Genomic DNA, 12,945 nt, shown 5'->3' with positions numbered 1-12,945 from the left:
TATATATATATATATATATAGATGTTTTATCAGTCCAGTTGTCAGATAGCAGTCACATGTCTTCCAGAACTCTCTGTGTTATGTTGAGGTCAGCAGCACCTTATTGGAAAGTTGTTGCAGAAAGTGTCACCAAGGTCACCGAGTTGGATTATGCCCCTTGCAGGGTGGCCGCTCTGCAAGCCTTAAACTAACTACTGCTGCCTAGTGCTGAGCTATGGGATTGAAACGTACTAAGGCAGTGCCAATGGGAAGGACAGAGTTTTATGCAGATGGTTTAATCCACACATTTCCAAACACAGAGGGTCTCATTTTGGCTGCTCTAAGCCATCAGCAACACCTGTGCCTGTAGATTAAGTGTTGTGCAATTCACAGATCAGGCAGTCATACAGGTATCTAATGTCATGGATTCGTAGCATTTAGCCTATTAATAAAATCACAACAGCTTCACTTGGCTTTGGGTGAGCAGAATGAGTTACACAGCAATCAATTAGCCAGTTTTTCATCGATAAGGTGATTTACATTTCAAATTAGAAAAAAAAAGAATGGGATATTTTGAAATTAAGTGAGGTAACAGGTGCATTAATGCTAAGAACCTCCTCTAGAATTGATTTATTAATCAATTATCCCATTGCAGGATCTTTAAGACACCCTTTTGTGTTTATTTAGAAATAGATAAATATTAGCCTGGTTTGCTTTTATGCAAAAATCTGAATAGAAGTGCAATTAAGTTTTTACCTATATCAGAGTATTAGAGCAACCATTTTTTTTACTTTTTATTTGATAGTCCTTTAGAAAAAAAGAAGCAGTAGCATTTTTGTCTGTAAAAGCCTGATGAATAGCGGCATTATTTAAATTAAGAAAGCACTGATTAGATTTTGACAGAGTATTTTTCTGTTTTAGCGTCTAATGATGCTGCCACGTTTCAGTGAAATTCCTGGCAGGGTTGAGGTTTTGGCCGCCGTACTGTGAAGGAGTGTGTTTTCCTAAGCCTGACATTCAGGGCGAACTGTAAACGGCCAAGTCCGAACTAAAGTGCCACTGCTCATCACAGGAGAGCATAGGTCACAATCACAGGTTATACCTTATAGGCGGCACATCATGACTAATGAGTCTCATAGTTATTATGCTGCTTGGCGCAGACATCCCTGCTGTATAACCTGGCTCGCCCGAGGTCAGATTGCTTTGACGGTAAACGGGTGTGATAATCAAAGAGCCAGCTTTTTACTTCCTGGCTCCTGAAAATACAACAGCGGGGACGCCGAGAGAATCACCATTTGCACACGTGTCATAGTGTGTAACCAGATATGGTTTGATGGATGGCTCTTTGACCGCTCGGCCGCCCTTAAAGCCGGACAGCCCATGTGCCACCTGCCTCTGCCACTCAAGCAGAGACACATCAAACATCCCCCTCTGATACTGAGTGCCGCTCTCAGAAAAGTAAGGCAGCAAAAGCCAAAACCATCCTCTGATAATAAACAGCATTAATCGGTTAAAAGGAAACGCTTTAGAGGTTCTACATGTTTGACTTTAATAGGTGAATTTTAGAATCGGAGTGAATCTTAACCAGCTTGTTGGACAAACTTTATCCCCCCTGAGAACTTCCAGAAATGAGCTGTCTGCACACTGTGATAGGGCTCTAATCTGTACCTATTTCATTTATCACTGTCTGGCGCAGCAACTTTAGGGAGGTAATTGAAATCCAAGTGGCATTTATGCAGAGAGGGGATCTGTTTCTCCACACATCCTCAGCTGTCACTGGGTTCAGAGCGGACCATTGTGACTGCATGACAAACTGTCAGAGGGTCTTCAGCCAGACAGCTGTCTTGGAGGAAAGAGGTTAGGGAGGAGTGTTACATTCTTTACTCCTCAGCAGCCAGTCATCATTTTTTTTCTTCTTAAAATAGCCCGACCATCTCTGAAGAAGTGCAAGAAGGAAGCATTTTGATTAAAACCAAATACAATTAGAAGAAGTCTGCATTAAACACATAAAAAAATATTTTGTTATCCAGAATGTAGTAAGGTTTAAACCCTTGATGAACTGTGTTGTCTCTATTGTCCGATTACAGACAGTAAAGCGATTGTTGATGGGAATCTAAAGCTGATCCTGGGTCTCATATGGACGCTCATCCTGCACTACTCCATCTCAATGCCCATGTGGGACGACGAAGATGATGAGGAGACCAAGAAGCTGACCCCCAAGCAGCGCCTGTTGGGCTGGATTCAAAACAAGGTTCCCCAGCTGCCCATCAACAACTTCAACCGAGATTGGCGAGACGGGAAAGCCCTTGGAGCCCTGGTGGACAACTGCGCCCCGGGTAAGAAGCTCGACAATTGAAGCTGCTGGAAATGCCGAGTCAGACTATTGCAGTGCAGTTTCCTTTTGTCTTTAAACTCGACTTTGGGATCAATCAGGTCACTTTGAAAACAGGTAGCCACTGATAAACATTTAAATATAAAGCGTCTAAATGTGTCTGAGAAGGTTCCTAACAGCTGCTTCATAGTAATTGAACCGTTTCACTTCCAAAGTTACAAGCACAGGAGGCTCAAGCCTGGCTTTCAGGTTTAAAGCCTTAAAGCTAAACTACACCCCCAAATTTGGACACCCTTCCTCATCTTCCATTGAGAAGAAAGGGAGGGGGGTGCTTGCCTGCAACAAAATGCAGGGTAATCTATCATAGGGAGTTGCCTAAGCCTCAGATCCAATGACCACAAGGACGCGGAGTTGATCCACAGCCAGTCGAAGCTTTTGCTTCCAACAATGAATGTTAAAGAGTAAGTCCTCCATCAGGTCTGCCTCGCTGAGAGGGAAAGTGGGGGAGTAACAAGTGTGGAACACCGTGTTTAACTGTGTTTATATGAGCCATTGATCTGAGGAGACGCATCTTTTAAACACTGTGCTGCTACAGTGACCATACAAGGTCTTTTTGTCTCATCCTCTGTTCCTAAACAGCAGATGAGATGAGATTGGAAGGCAGCTGTGTTTTGTACAGGGTTCCTGGAGCAAATAGGGAACAAAAACTTCCCAGGAACTGATGAGTATGAATATCATATCAGCAGGGGTGGATTTAGGAAATTTGGGGCCTTAGGCAAAGACAGGCAGGGGGGGTCCTCTGAATTGAGAAGACAAAACATAAAACACCCATTGCACAGATACAGAAATTTTAATAGAATGGACATACAGTATTTGTTCGACGTTTTGTCCCTTTTCTTGATGTTTTTCTCTCTATGTTTTGTACTCAGCTTACTTTTCATGCGGTCTCAAAAGGAGTGACTTTTTCCAAGCACTAAGCTCACTTAGCTGATTGTTCCTTCCTGTGTTTCCAAAAAGTTGACGACAAAAGTAAATAACCCAGTCCTTCTTTTCACTGTAGACAAGCCATGATCTGCTTATCTGTTCTCCATTTTTCATTTGGATGAAATAAAAGATGCATGAATCATGACAGCAGACAAGATAAAAGAGAGCAGGAGGCGGGGTTACCAATCTACTCGCTCTGGAGAGCAGAGTTCAGTGCCTTTAAATGTTGTGGCCAACGTCTCCAGCAGCAGAAAAAAGGCGCTAGGCTCTTTTTTTTAAAATAAAAATGCTAGAGGGGTCTGAAAAGTCATTAAATATGGCAACAACAATGCTAAGTTTGCAATTCTACTCTTCGCATCATTTGTTTTTAAATGGTTTGTTGCCGTCTGTTTTGACCTTCCTGAACATGTGCAGCAAATGGTCTGATCCAATATGGTGGACATTGAAGGGTCTGAGACACATTTATTTTTATAAGCATTTTGATGGCATTTTAACAAAAAAATTATTAACGTGCACAAATAAGGAATAGCTGTATTAACCATACACATAAACAGAGTTTTATGGGGCCCCCAGGAGCTTCAGCAACTGCCTAGTACTGCCTAATGGTAAATCATCCCCTGCATATGAGCAGGGACTTTATCCTCCATACTGCTTTCTAAAGGGTTGGAGCAATCCATCCATCCTGTCATGAAAATATATGGAACCCTTTTAAAAACACAGAAACTTTGACTGAACTTTAGCTTCAGCAGCCAGGCGACGACAAAACCATCCGTCAGTCCAGGAATTCTCTTTCTACAAGACGAAGTGCTTTTTGCCGTTTTGTGTACTTATACAAAACACACTCTTTTTTCCAAAAGAAAATCCGTGTTCAGTGGTTCAGCGTCAATACTGATTAGATCATAGCATTCTGTGGTGTGTCTCCATGGGTTCTTTGAGTGAGTGACCACTCCATTGCCAGCACTAATCCAATTTAGGCATTAGCAGCCCAGAGCATGCGAGGCTCAGCCACAGCCAGAGCACTGCTGTGTCTGTCGAAGCTGCCCCTTGTGAATGCTCGATAGAGACATCCGCTGTCACACATACAGAATCGGGTGAAGCTGAGCAGCGTGGGTAAGGTCAGGCAGAGATAGCACCGACAGCCTAAGTGGTCTTTTTATAGCGGCTGCTGTCTAGCCCTGCACACGTTAGACCAGGCCACACTTTTCCTAATTAGCCTTTTTGCGTCCTTCATAGGTCTGTGTCCCGACTGGGCAGAGTGGGACCCAAATAAGCCCGTGGACAATGCAAGGGAAGCCATGCAGCAGGCCGATGATTGGCTGGGCGTGCCTCAGGTAAGATCAGCCTCAGACGCTCGTCTTGGTCAACGAAGAGCAACAAGTACGAACAAGGGATGTTTGTTTATTCTATTAAAGAAAAGAATGAAATCCCAAATCAACCCAAAGCAGTGAATATTTACAAATACAAACACAGTTAGAGAGCATTTAATTAGAGAAAGGCGTAAATTAAAGACAGATTTATACTGGAGGCTGGTTTATTCCCAGGATATTATATTGGAGGAGAAAATTAAATATTTATCACCCTGCTTATCTTTTCTTCCACTTCTTTTTTTCTTTTTCATACCTCTCATTAGGCGATGAGGCTTTATTTGTTTAAAAAATATGAATTCGTTGTGAGTTTTCTCAACACGCTCCATGCCAGCACCTAAAAAAATGTACATTAGTAAGCATTCCCCAGAATGAAAATGTGCGCCATGCGGGTTGTTTACTTGTTTATCTAAGAGACGTCGTTATCTATTCTCAACAAGTATTTGCATTTGTCAGATAGCTAGGGGTGTAATGTCACAGCTCTGCAGGCCTTGATGTGGGAGGAGGCTGGAATCCAGTGTGGTGTTTTGTTAAGTAGATGTGGGGAGAGGTCTGGCTCAGGATAAAATCCCCCCATGGTGGCTTAACCCTGTTGTCCAGAGTTTAAATATAACCATAGGGAAGCGTGGCTTTGTGCCTCTGTGTGATACACGGGCAAACAAACGCTTTAAGAGAGAGAGAAGTCAGAGGTGGAGAAAATAAATATGTTTAATCCTTAAATCCAATTCTATTATGGAGAAAAGAGTAATCCACCCCATTGTTAAAAGTGACACACTGCTAATTTAAGAATCGGTTTTCATTAAGAAAAAGCAAAGCCTGTTTCCCTACAGAATTATCCGAGGAATTTTGGACAATTGTACGGTACATTTCTTGTTACAGGTGATCGCTCCTGAGGAAATCGTGGACCCAGATGTGGACGAGCACTCGGTGATGACATACCTGTCTCAGTTTCCTAAGGCCAAACTGAAACCAGGCGCTCCTCTTAGAAACAAACAGCTTTTCCCAGACAAGGTCAAAGCCTACGGACCAGGTATGCAGCCTAGACTTTAAAACCAACTCAATATCTAAAAAAGAAGACATGTTTGGAACTTTTTAAAGTAATTTAAACATAGGAGAGGCCTTGTTTTTCTGATTTACGCATTACCTTCCTAAAGTTTTCAGATTCCTTAAATTTTGATACAATATATTGAAACATTACTTCAAGACAAACAAATGCATTGTTAATAAACAGCAAAAACTTAAAAGGTGTAGCATCATTTGTATTTACCGCCCTTATTATTACTACTACTACTTTTTTTGCCTTTACAGCTGCAGGTCTTTAGGTGCATGCCTCTACCAGCTTTGTACATCTACAAATTGAAAAATCAACCTTTTATTCTTTGCAAAATATTTTAATATGATGGAAAACATGGCTGTACATGCATTTTTTAATCTTGGTACAAATCTTCATTTTAATTTTTATGATTATAATCCTGATTAAATCTCCCCAGTTGCAAGTCTTCTACAGCCTCCATCCGTTTACTCAGACCAACTTCCTGGTTCCACAGGATTATTCTGCCACCTCTGTGCTTTGCTATGTGTGTTGTTCCCTACCATATTTAACCTTTTGCATGTATACACAAAAGTTGTTTTTATGCTCAGATTAAATTGCATTTGTGCCGTTGACCTTCCACTACAGAATAACGACTTCATGATTATCTGTCAGTAAAAAAAAAATTATAATAAAGTAATTTGAAGACATAATGAACTATTGCAAACTATTTTCCACAATTTTCCTGGAAACCGAATATTTTGTTCGAGCTTTACAGAAAATGTTTTGCCCATTTCATTCTGCAGATGCAAAATCATTGTTATTAGAAAGAGTATCTTTATATAGAAATATATTAGCTAAAACCTCAGTGATCCTCCTTTACAGGTATTGAGCCTCATGGCAACAAAGTTCTGCAACCCGCTGTGTTCACAGTGGAAACACTGGAGGCTGGCAGTGGAGAGGTCTTGGTGTTTGTTGAGGATCCTGAAGGACACAAAGAGGAGGCAAGTCGTTAATCTTAACTTTGGTTCTCTGGACTCGGAAAACTTTTGCAAATTGTACTGTAGCATCTTTTCTTCTGGTTTAATTCTGCTCGTCTTTGGCTTTTTACTCTCCAGGCTAAAGTTAAGCCCAACAAGGATAAATATGGAACCTACACAGTCACCTATCTTCCAAAAGTGGAGGGTGTCCACAAGGCAAGAACAAACTCAGCGTCTCTTAATTAACTCGGATTCTACACCTGATCTAATATGTTCACAATATTTGTTTTGGATATTCAAACCCAAAAAAGCAGCATTATCTCATCTTTAGAATAACAATATTCTGGTAATAATCATTATTGAGAATATAACATTAGAAAGAGTAATTTGCACAGTGGAAATAGTGATGTAAATATTTTTTAAAGTATTACTCTTTATGAAAGAAAAATGCTCTGCAGTGAAAATGAAAATATCACTTAATATAAAACTAATACAATCAGGTAAGAAATATACACCAATATGCGTCATGATATGTTTTTGTCCTACTTATAATATAATTCTTTGGGAATTTAATTTAATAAAACACCTCAACGCATCAGTGAGGCACTTTAAAAAGTGATTTCCTGGTCTTTTACACATAATTTGTCCTTAAGGAGACCAATTATTAATAATCTCTAATTCTAGCCGCAGGAATTTGTGTTTTTTTTTTCATTGAAGGGAAACAGACACTAGATTGGACAGGAATATTTTCCTCTCAGTGTCTCATATAAGCCACTAGATTCCAGACATGTCTTGATTCGCTGTTCCTTCACTTTAGGTGAAGGTGTTGTTTGCAGGTCAGGACATCAAGAAGAGCCCCTACTCTGTCAATGTGGAGAAAGATATGGGCGACCCCAATAAAGTGCACGCCAGGGGCCCCGGTTTGGATGCTACAGGCAATGTGGCCAACAAACCCACCTACTTTGACATCTACACAGCTGGTGAGCACTTAAAACACTTAAATCATCAGCCTTCCTTTACATGATGCTAATCCTACATGTTTCCTGCACACTCAAGGCGCTGGTACTGGCGACATCAGTGTGGTCATCGTTGATCCCCAGGGCAAAAAAGACACCGTGGAGCTGATTCTGGAAAATAAGGGCGACAGCGTATTCCGTTGCACCTATCGCCCCATAATGGAGGGGCCTCACAGCATCCACGTGCTGTTTGCAGGCCAGGAGATCCCCAAGAGCCCCTTCAATGTCAACATTGCAGAGGGTGAGGCATAGTTTTTTATTGCATATAGCTGTCATGTAATTTAGATTTCTTGTTGGGATTCTGGTTTCAGCACCATCTATCTGTCACAATTTGCTGTCATCTTTGTTTTTGGCTTTTAAACACCCACAGGCTTCCTTTTACAGCCCATAACCCACACTGTTTGTCATTTCTAGCTCCACAAGTTGCTCCTCCCGCAGGAGCTCCACTGCAGATAGTTCCTCAGTCAGTGCGCACCCCTCCTGGAGTGAAGGGGGCTCCTCCCCCTAAACCTGGGCGTCCAAGTTAGTATACGCCTGATAGGAGGGGCTTGTCAAACCATCCCAGCGCCATCCCTCCTATGCCAGGCTCTGCACTCTGTGCTTTCCTTAAATCTTAAGAGCGCCTTGCTTGGTTCGTCTGTTCTGTCTTCTTCCTGCTTGGTGGTTCTCTCCTGTTCAGAAAGAGACCAGTCAGTGTTGTACAGATAGTCTTCTTATAGAGTGTCAAAGTTTGCATTTCTGTGAGTTTTTCCACGTTTCTCTGCTCCTCCTGGTTTCAGGAACTCTGCTTGTGCTGTTGACATGTTTGTTTTTCATCATGTCTGAAGTTTGCATCATTCAGCTCTCCTTTTCAAAGCCTGCCTTCAATATTTTCCGAGTGACTGACTGAAATGTTGTCAGATGCTCCCCTTTCTGCAGTGTAAAGTGTCAGTTTATCCATCAGCATTGTGTTTTCGGGTCTAGTGTGTTGTTAAAAAAAAAAAAAAAAAGCATTGGTGTTATTTTCAGGTTCTTGTCTGTCAGCGTTTTAAGGATTCTCCAGTGATCCGTGTTTTGATACTTACACTACTGTCAAACTGCTGTCCCCATTTTTCCTCCTGGAAATAATCTTCTCTCTCCCACTTTCTTCTTGCAGCGATAAATCCCAATGCATGCAGAGCTACTGGCAGAGGGCTCCAGCCTAAAGGCGTAAGGGTGAAGGAGGTGGCAGACTTCAAAGTTTTCACCAAAGGAGCTGGCACCGGTGCTCTGCATGTCTCTGTCAAAGGACCAAGTGAGTCAGACAGACTCCTCTTCATTTCATCACGCTTTAATTTCTTTGTCTTTCTTATGGTCTTCTGTAGTTTGAGCTTAGAGGCAGAATGTTTTATTCACGCCTGCTTCTCATAAGGCTCTAAAAGAAGAGTCAAACTGTGCCGATCTTCTATGGTTATCCACAGCTGGCGTGGAGGAGCAAGTCAAAGTGAGAGATGCAGGGAATGGAGTGTACGAGTGTGAATATTACCCCATGAGGCCTGGTAAATACACAGTGAGCATCACCTGGGGGGGCCAGCCCATCTCACGCAGGTAGGATCCGAATAGCTGTGCTGTGCTGATGTTCAATATAATCAAACTGCTGCAAGGTAACGTTATTGTGTCTGTTACAGCCCCTTTGAAGTGGAGGTGGGAGAGGAAGCTGGTGTTCAGAAGGTGAGGGCCTGGGGCCCAGGTCTGAAGACTGGCATGGTGGGAAAATCCGCTGATTTTGTGGTCGAGGCTATCGGCACTGAAGTAGGAACTCTGGGTAAGTCTTTTAGCCTCTTTTTGAATGTTCTTTAATTGTCTTACAAAAGCGCTACAATCCTTTAGCGCGTTCACACTTCAAAACACCTCAATAATGCAAATAGAATACTATTCATCCTCCCCTTTTAGTCCGAGTTTGAATTCAGCTGTTCTGTGAAGGCTGTTTCTTTTCAGAACATTAGTGAAAAAAACATCAAGACCAAGGAACACTACATAATAGTTATGGAGGAAGAAAAAAATGAAGTTTAAAACTGTGCTAGGTCATAAAGCAGCTCAGAGCTCTGTTCAGTCCATCTGAAAGAGGAAAACGTATGACGCCATTACGAACCTGCAAAGTCCAAAGGGTTTGAAGGAAGAATCGTTAAAGTTCTCTCTAATCAATATCTATGTCATGATTTACATGTATTCTATAATTGCTATTTTAGCAATGAAACTGCAAAAATACTTACTCTGCTTATTTTTTATGATCTCATTGCCTACATTAATTTGAAGTGATACGCAGCTAGTTTTGGTTCTCGGTATTTGGGACATCTGCAAATCTTTCTTATCTGACAGGATGGCCAAGGAGAGCATTATAAACCCATGATATTGTGATTCATAGATCCTTAGGCTAGTTGAAGGAACATGTTTAACAGGAAAACTAGTTCTTAATCTTCATATCTCAACCAGCAAAAAAATAAAAACATTTAGGAAATGTGTTTTTCAGATGCATTGTGTGCATCAGTCTCCTTTGCAGTAGAAGGGATGATACAAGTAGATGGGTAAAATTGCTATTGCTGTATAAGAAAATAAACTAAATATATACCATTTGATAATTGATGGAGGCAGTGTTATGTTTTTAAAAGTTTTTTATTCCAAAAATTCATTACATTAATTTTTTAGATTGCTTTCTATTAATTTGGTTTTAAATCACATTATTTTCTTGTGCATGACTTTGTGCATTTCAAAGCACATTAAAGTTTAATGTTTATGAGAAAGATGTTAGTGTGCAGCCTTTTATTATGCACTTGGCAAAAAAGTCAGGCTCCTTATAGCCTTTTTAATGGTGTTTCTCTAGGCTTCTCCATCGAAGGTCCATCACAAGCTAAAATCGAGTGTGATGATAAGGGCGACGGCTCTTGTGATGTGCGCTACTGGCCCACTGAGCCAGGTGACTACGCTGTCCACGTCATCTGTGATGATGAAGACATCAAGGACAGCCCCTTCATGGCCCACATCCTCCCTGCTGCTAACGATGTTTTCCCAGAGAAGGTAACTCCCTTTCATTCCTATCAAAAAAACACAATCTAGTAACATTTATTTGGTGTATTTTCTAAAAAAAAAAAATATTTGCAGGTGAAAGCCTTCGGGCCAGGACTGCAGCCGACCGGGGTCATTGTAAACAAACCCACCGAATTCACCATTGACGCCCGCATGGCTGGGAAGGGTCAGCTTAAGATCTACGCACAGGTATGGAGTTGCACAAGTTTGCAGAGGTGTTATCTTTTATTCATGGAGATGTGGCATTTATATTGCATGAGGCTGCACACAGCAGAAGTTTCTGCAAGGATTTTGTGTCTTCCCAGGACGCTGAAGGCTGTACCTTCAACATCAAGATCACTGACAGGGGAGATGGCACGTTTCTGTGTGCCTACACTCCCATCAAACCCATCAAACACACCATCATTATCACCTGGGGGGAGGTCAATGTTCCCAACAGCCCCTTCAGGGTAAGATGCACGCACAACCGTGGATGTGGCATGTAAAATTAAATCATTCCAATGTTATGACACTTCACCGAATATGGATAAAGTGAGAGGATTGGAGCAGTTGCACTTCAGCTGGCCTGACGCTGCTTTAAGTACACTGTGAATTCATTAGGTGCTGGTTGGAGAGGGCTCTCATCCTGACAAAGTCAAGGTCTATGGGCCTGGAGTGGAGAAGACGGGGCTCAAAGCTAACGAGCCAACATACTTCACTGTCGACTGCGGCGAAGCTGGCCAAGGTGAGCGTGCACGAGGAGGTGATGTGAGTGGTTAAAAGACTCTCTTGGGTTTTTGGTTGGCTGAATTATCTCTATCCAGACTTTGAGTTTCAAACCTAAAAAGAAAGAAAAAAAGCAATTCAAAGTAGAAGAACAGGTGAAACTGACATGAGGCCCTACATTGTTGCCTGAAATGAATAATTGTAACTAAAATAAGGCCTGAGGGAAGGCAGTGACTGCTTTAGTTTATATTTTTTTGAGAAAACTCTGAACTGGGTTCATTGGTATGCACCATCAGGAGACATTAGCATCGGAATCAAGTGTGCTCCGGGGGTGGTTGGACCTGCAGAGGCTGACATCGACTTCGACATCATCAAGAATGACAATGACACCTTCACTGTCAAATACACCCCTCCTGGTCCGGGCCGGTACACCATCATGGTGCTGTTTGCTGACCAGGTAGGAATGCATAAGAGCTATCATCCATCCATCCATCCATCCATCGATACACATTCCTTCTGACAAATCTGATACTTTCATCAGGAAATTCCTATCAGTCCATTCAAAGTCAAAGTGGATCCCTCCCATGATGCCGGCAAAGTGAGAGCGGAGGGTCCTGGACTCAACAAGACAGGTGAGATCTTTCAAAGTCTTATTGGGACTCTATGCCGTGATCTTCATTGATATAAACCAAATCTGATGTTTCTTTCTGGCAGCACTAACAAAAAAAATGATGTTTTTAGGTGTCGAAGTGGGCAATCCAACCCACTTCACAATTTACACCAAGGGAGCTGGAAAAGCCAAGCCTGAGGTTCATTTTACAACATCAACTCCTGGAGAGGCGGTTCGTGACTTCGAGATCATCGATAACCACGATTACTCCTACACTGTCAAGTACACGGCTCTTCAGCAGGTAGAGAGAGCCTCTGTTTGACAGTTACCGCTATTTATAACTGTGCCTCCAGTTACTATTCATTTGTATCGTTTTAATTAGGGAAACATGGCTATTGCTGTTACTCATGGAGGAGATCCCATCCCAAAAAGTCCCTTTCAAGTCACAGTATCACCAGCATTGGATATTGGAAAAGTGAAAGTGGAGGGCTTGGACACAAGTAAGTACCATCCATCTTTTACGTTTTTTTTACACACACTTTACATGAATCTGTGGTATTTAAATATTTTACGACTGTCTGATTTTCAGAAGTGGAGGTTGGGAGGGATCAGGAGTTCACCGTTAACACAAAGGGAGCAGGCGGCCAGGGCAACGTAGGAGTTAAGATGACGTCTCCCTCCGGCCGGCCAATCCCATGCAAACTGGAGTCAGATAAAGCCAAAGGCACTCACGGTGTGAAGTACATTCCTCCAGAGGAAGGGCAGTACAAGGTGGATGTCACCTATGATGGAAACCCTGTGATGGGGAGCCCCTTTGGGGTTGAAGCTGTCATGCCGGCAGATCCTTCAAAGGTAAAAGTTTATCTTAGCGGCATACACATTTAGCCTCGTGAGACCATCCTG

The 12,945-nt window shown here is 42.1% G+C and overlaps 1 protein-coding gene across 4 annotated transcripts in view; it reads left to right on the top strand.

The window, feature by feature from the left end:
* The window catches only part of flnc (filamin C), a 37,000-nt gene that overhangs the window by 3,575 nt on the left and 20,480 nt on the right, over nt 1–12,945 (top strand). For 2 of the 4 annotated variants that reach the window (XM_015376740.1, XM_015376741.1), the window contains exons 2-21: nt 2,067–2,315; nt 4,529–4,626; nt 5,539–5,689; nt 6,575–6,693; nt 6,808–6,885; nt 7,487–7,649; nt 7,726–7,926; nt 8,100–8,207; nt 8,821–8,958; nt 9,125–9,251; nt 9,332–9,468; nt 10,525–10,718; nt 10,803–10,916; nt 11,033–11,176; nt 11,328–11,451; nt 11,729–11,889; nt 11,974–12,064; nt 12,174–12,343; nt 12,425–12,542; nt 12,632–12,894. In XM_015376740.1, the coding sequence (XP_015232226.1) occupies nt 2,067–2,315; nt 4,529–4,626; nt 5,539–5,689; nt 6,575–6,693; nt 6,808–6,885; nt 7,487–7,649; nt 7,726–7,926; nt 8,100–8,207; nt 8,821–8,958; nt 9,125–9,251; nt 9,332–9,468; nt 10,525–10,718; nt 10,803–10,916; nt 11,033–11,176; nt 11,328–11,451; nt 11,729–11,889; nt 11,974–12,064; nt 12,174–12,343; nt 12,425–12,542; nt 12,632–12,894 (2,948 nt within the window). The remainder of the gene's footprint in view (nt 1–2,066; nt 2,316–4,528; nt 4,627–5,538; nt 5,690–6,574; nt 6,694–6,807; nt 6,886–7,486; nt 7,650–7,725; nt 7,927–8,099; nt 8,208–8,820; nt 8,959–9,124; nt 9,252–9,331; nt 9,469–10,524; nt 10,719–10,802; nt 10,917–11,032; nt 11,177–11,327; nt 11,452–11,728; nt 11,890–11,973; nt 12,065–12,173; nt 12,344–12,424; nt 12,543–12,631; nt 12,895–12,945) is intronic. The other 2 variants (XM_015376743.1, XM_015376744.1) reach the window with 1 other exon arrangement.

The sequence above is a fragment of the Cyprinodon variegatus genome, unplaced genomic scaffold, assembly GCF_000732505.1.
Source record: "Cyprinodon variegatus isolate N-32 unplaced genomic scaffold, C_variegatus-1.0 Scaffold140, whole genome shotgun sequence".
NCBI lineage: Eukaryota > Metazoa > Chordata > Actinopteri > Cyprinodontiformes > Cyprinodontidae > Cyprinodon > Cyprinodon variegatus.
This window is presented reverse-complemented; position numbering and strand designations above follow the sequence as displayed.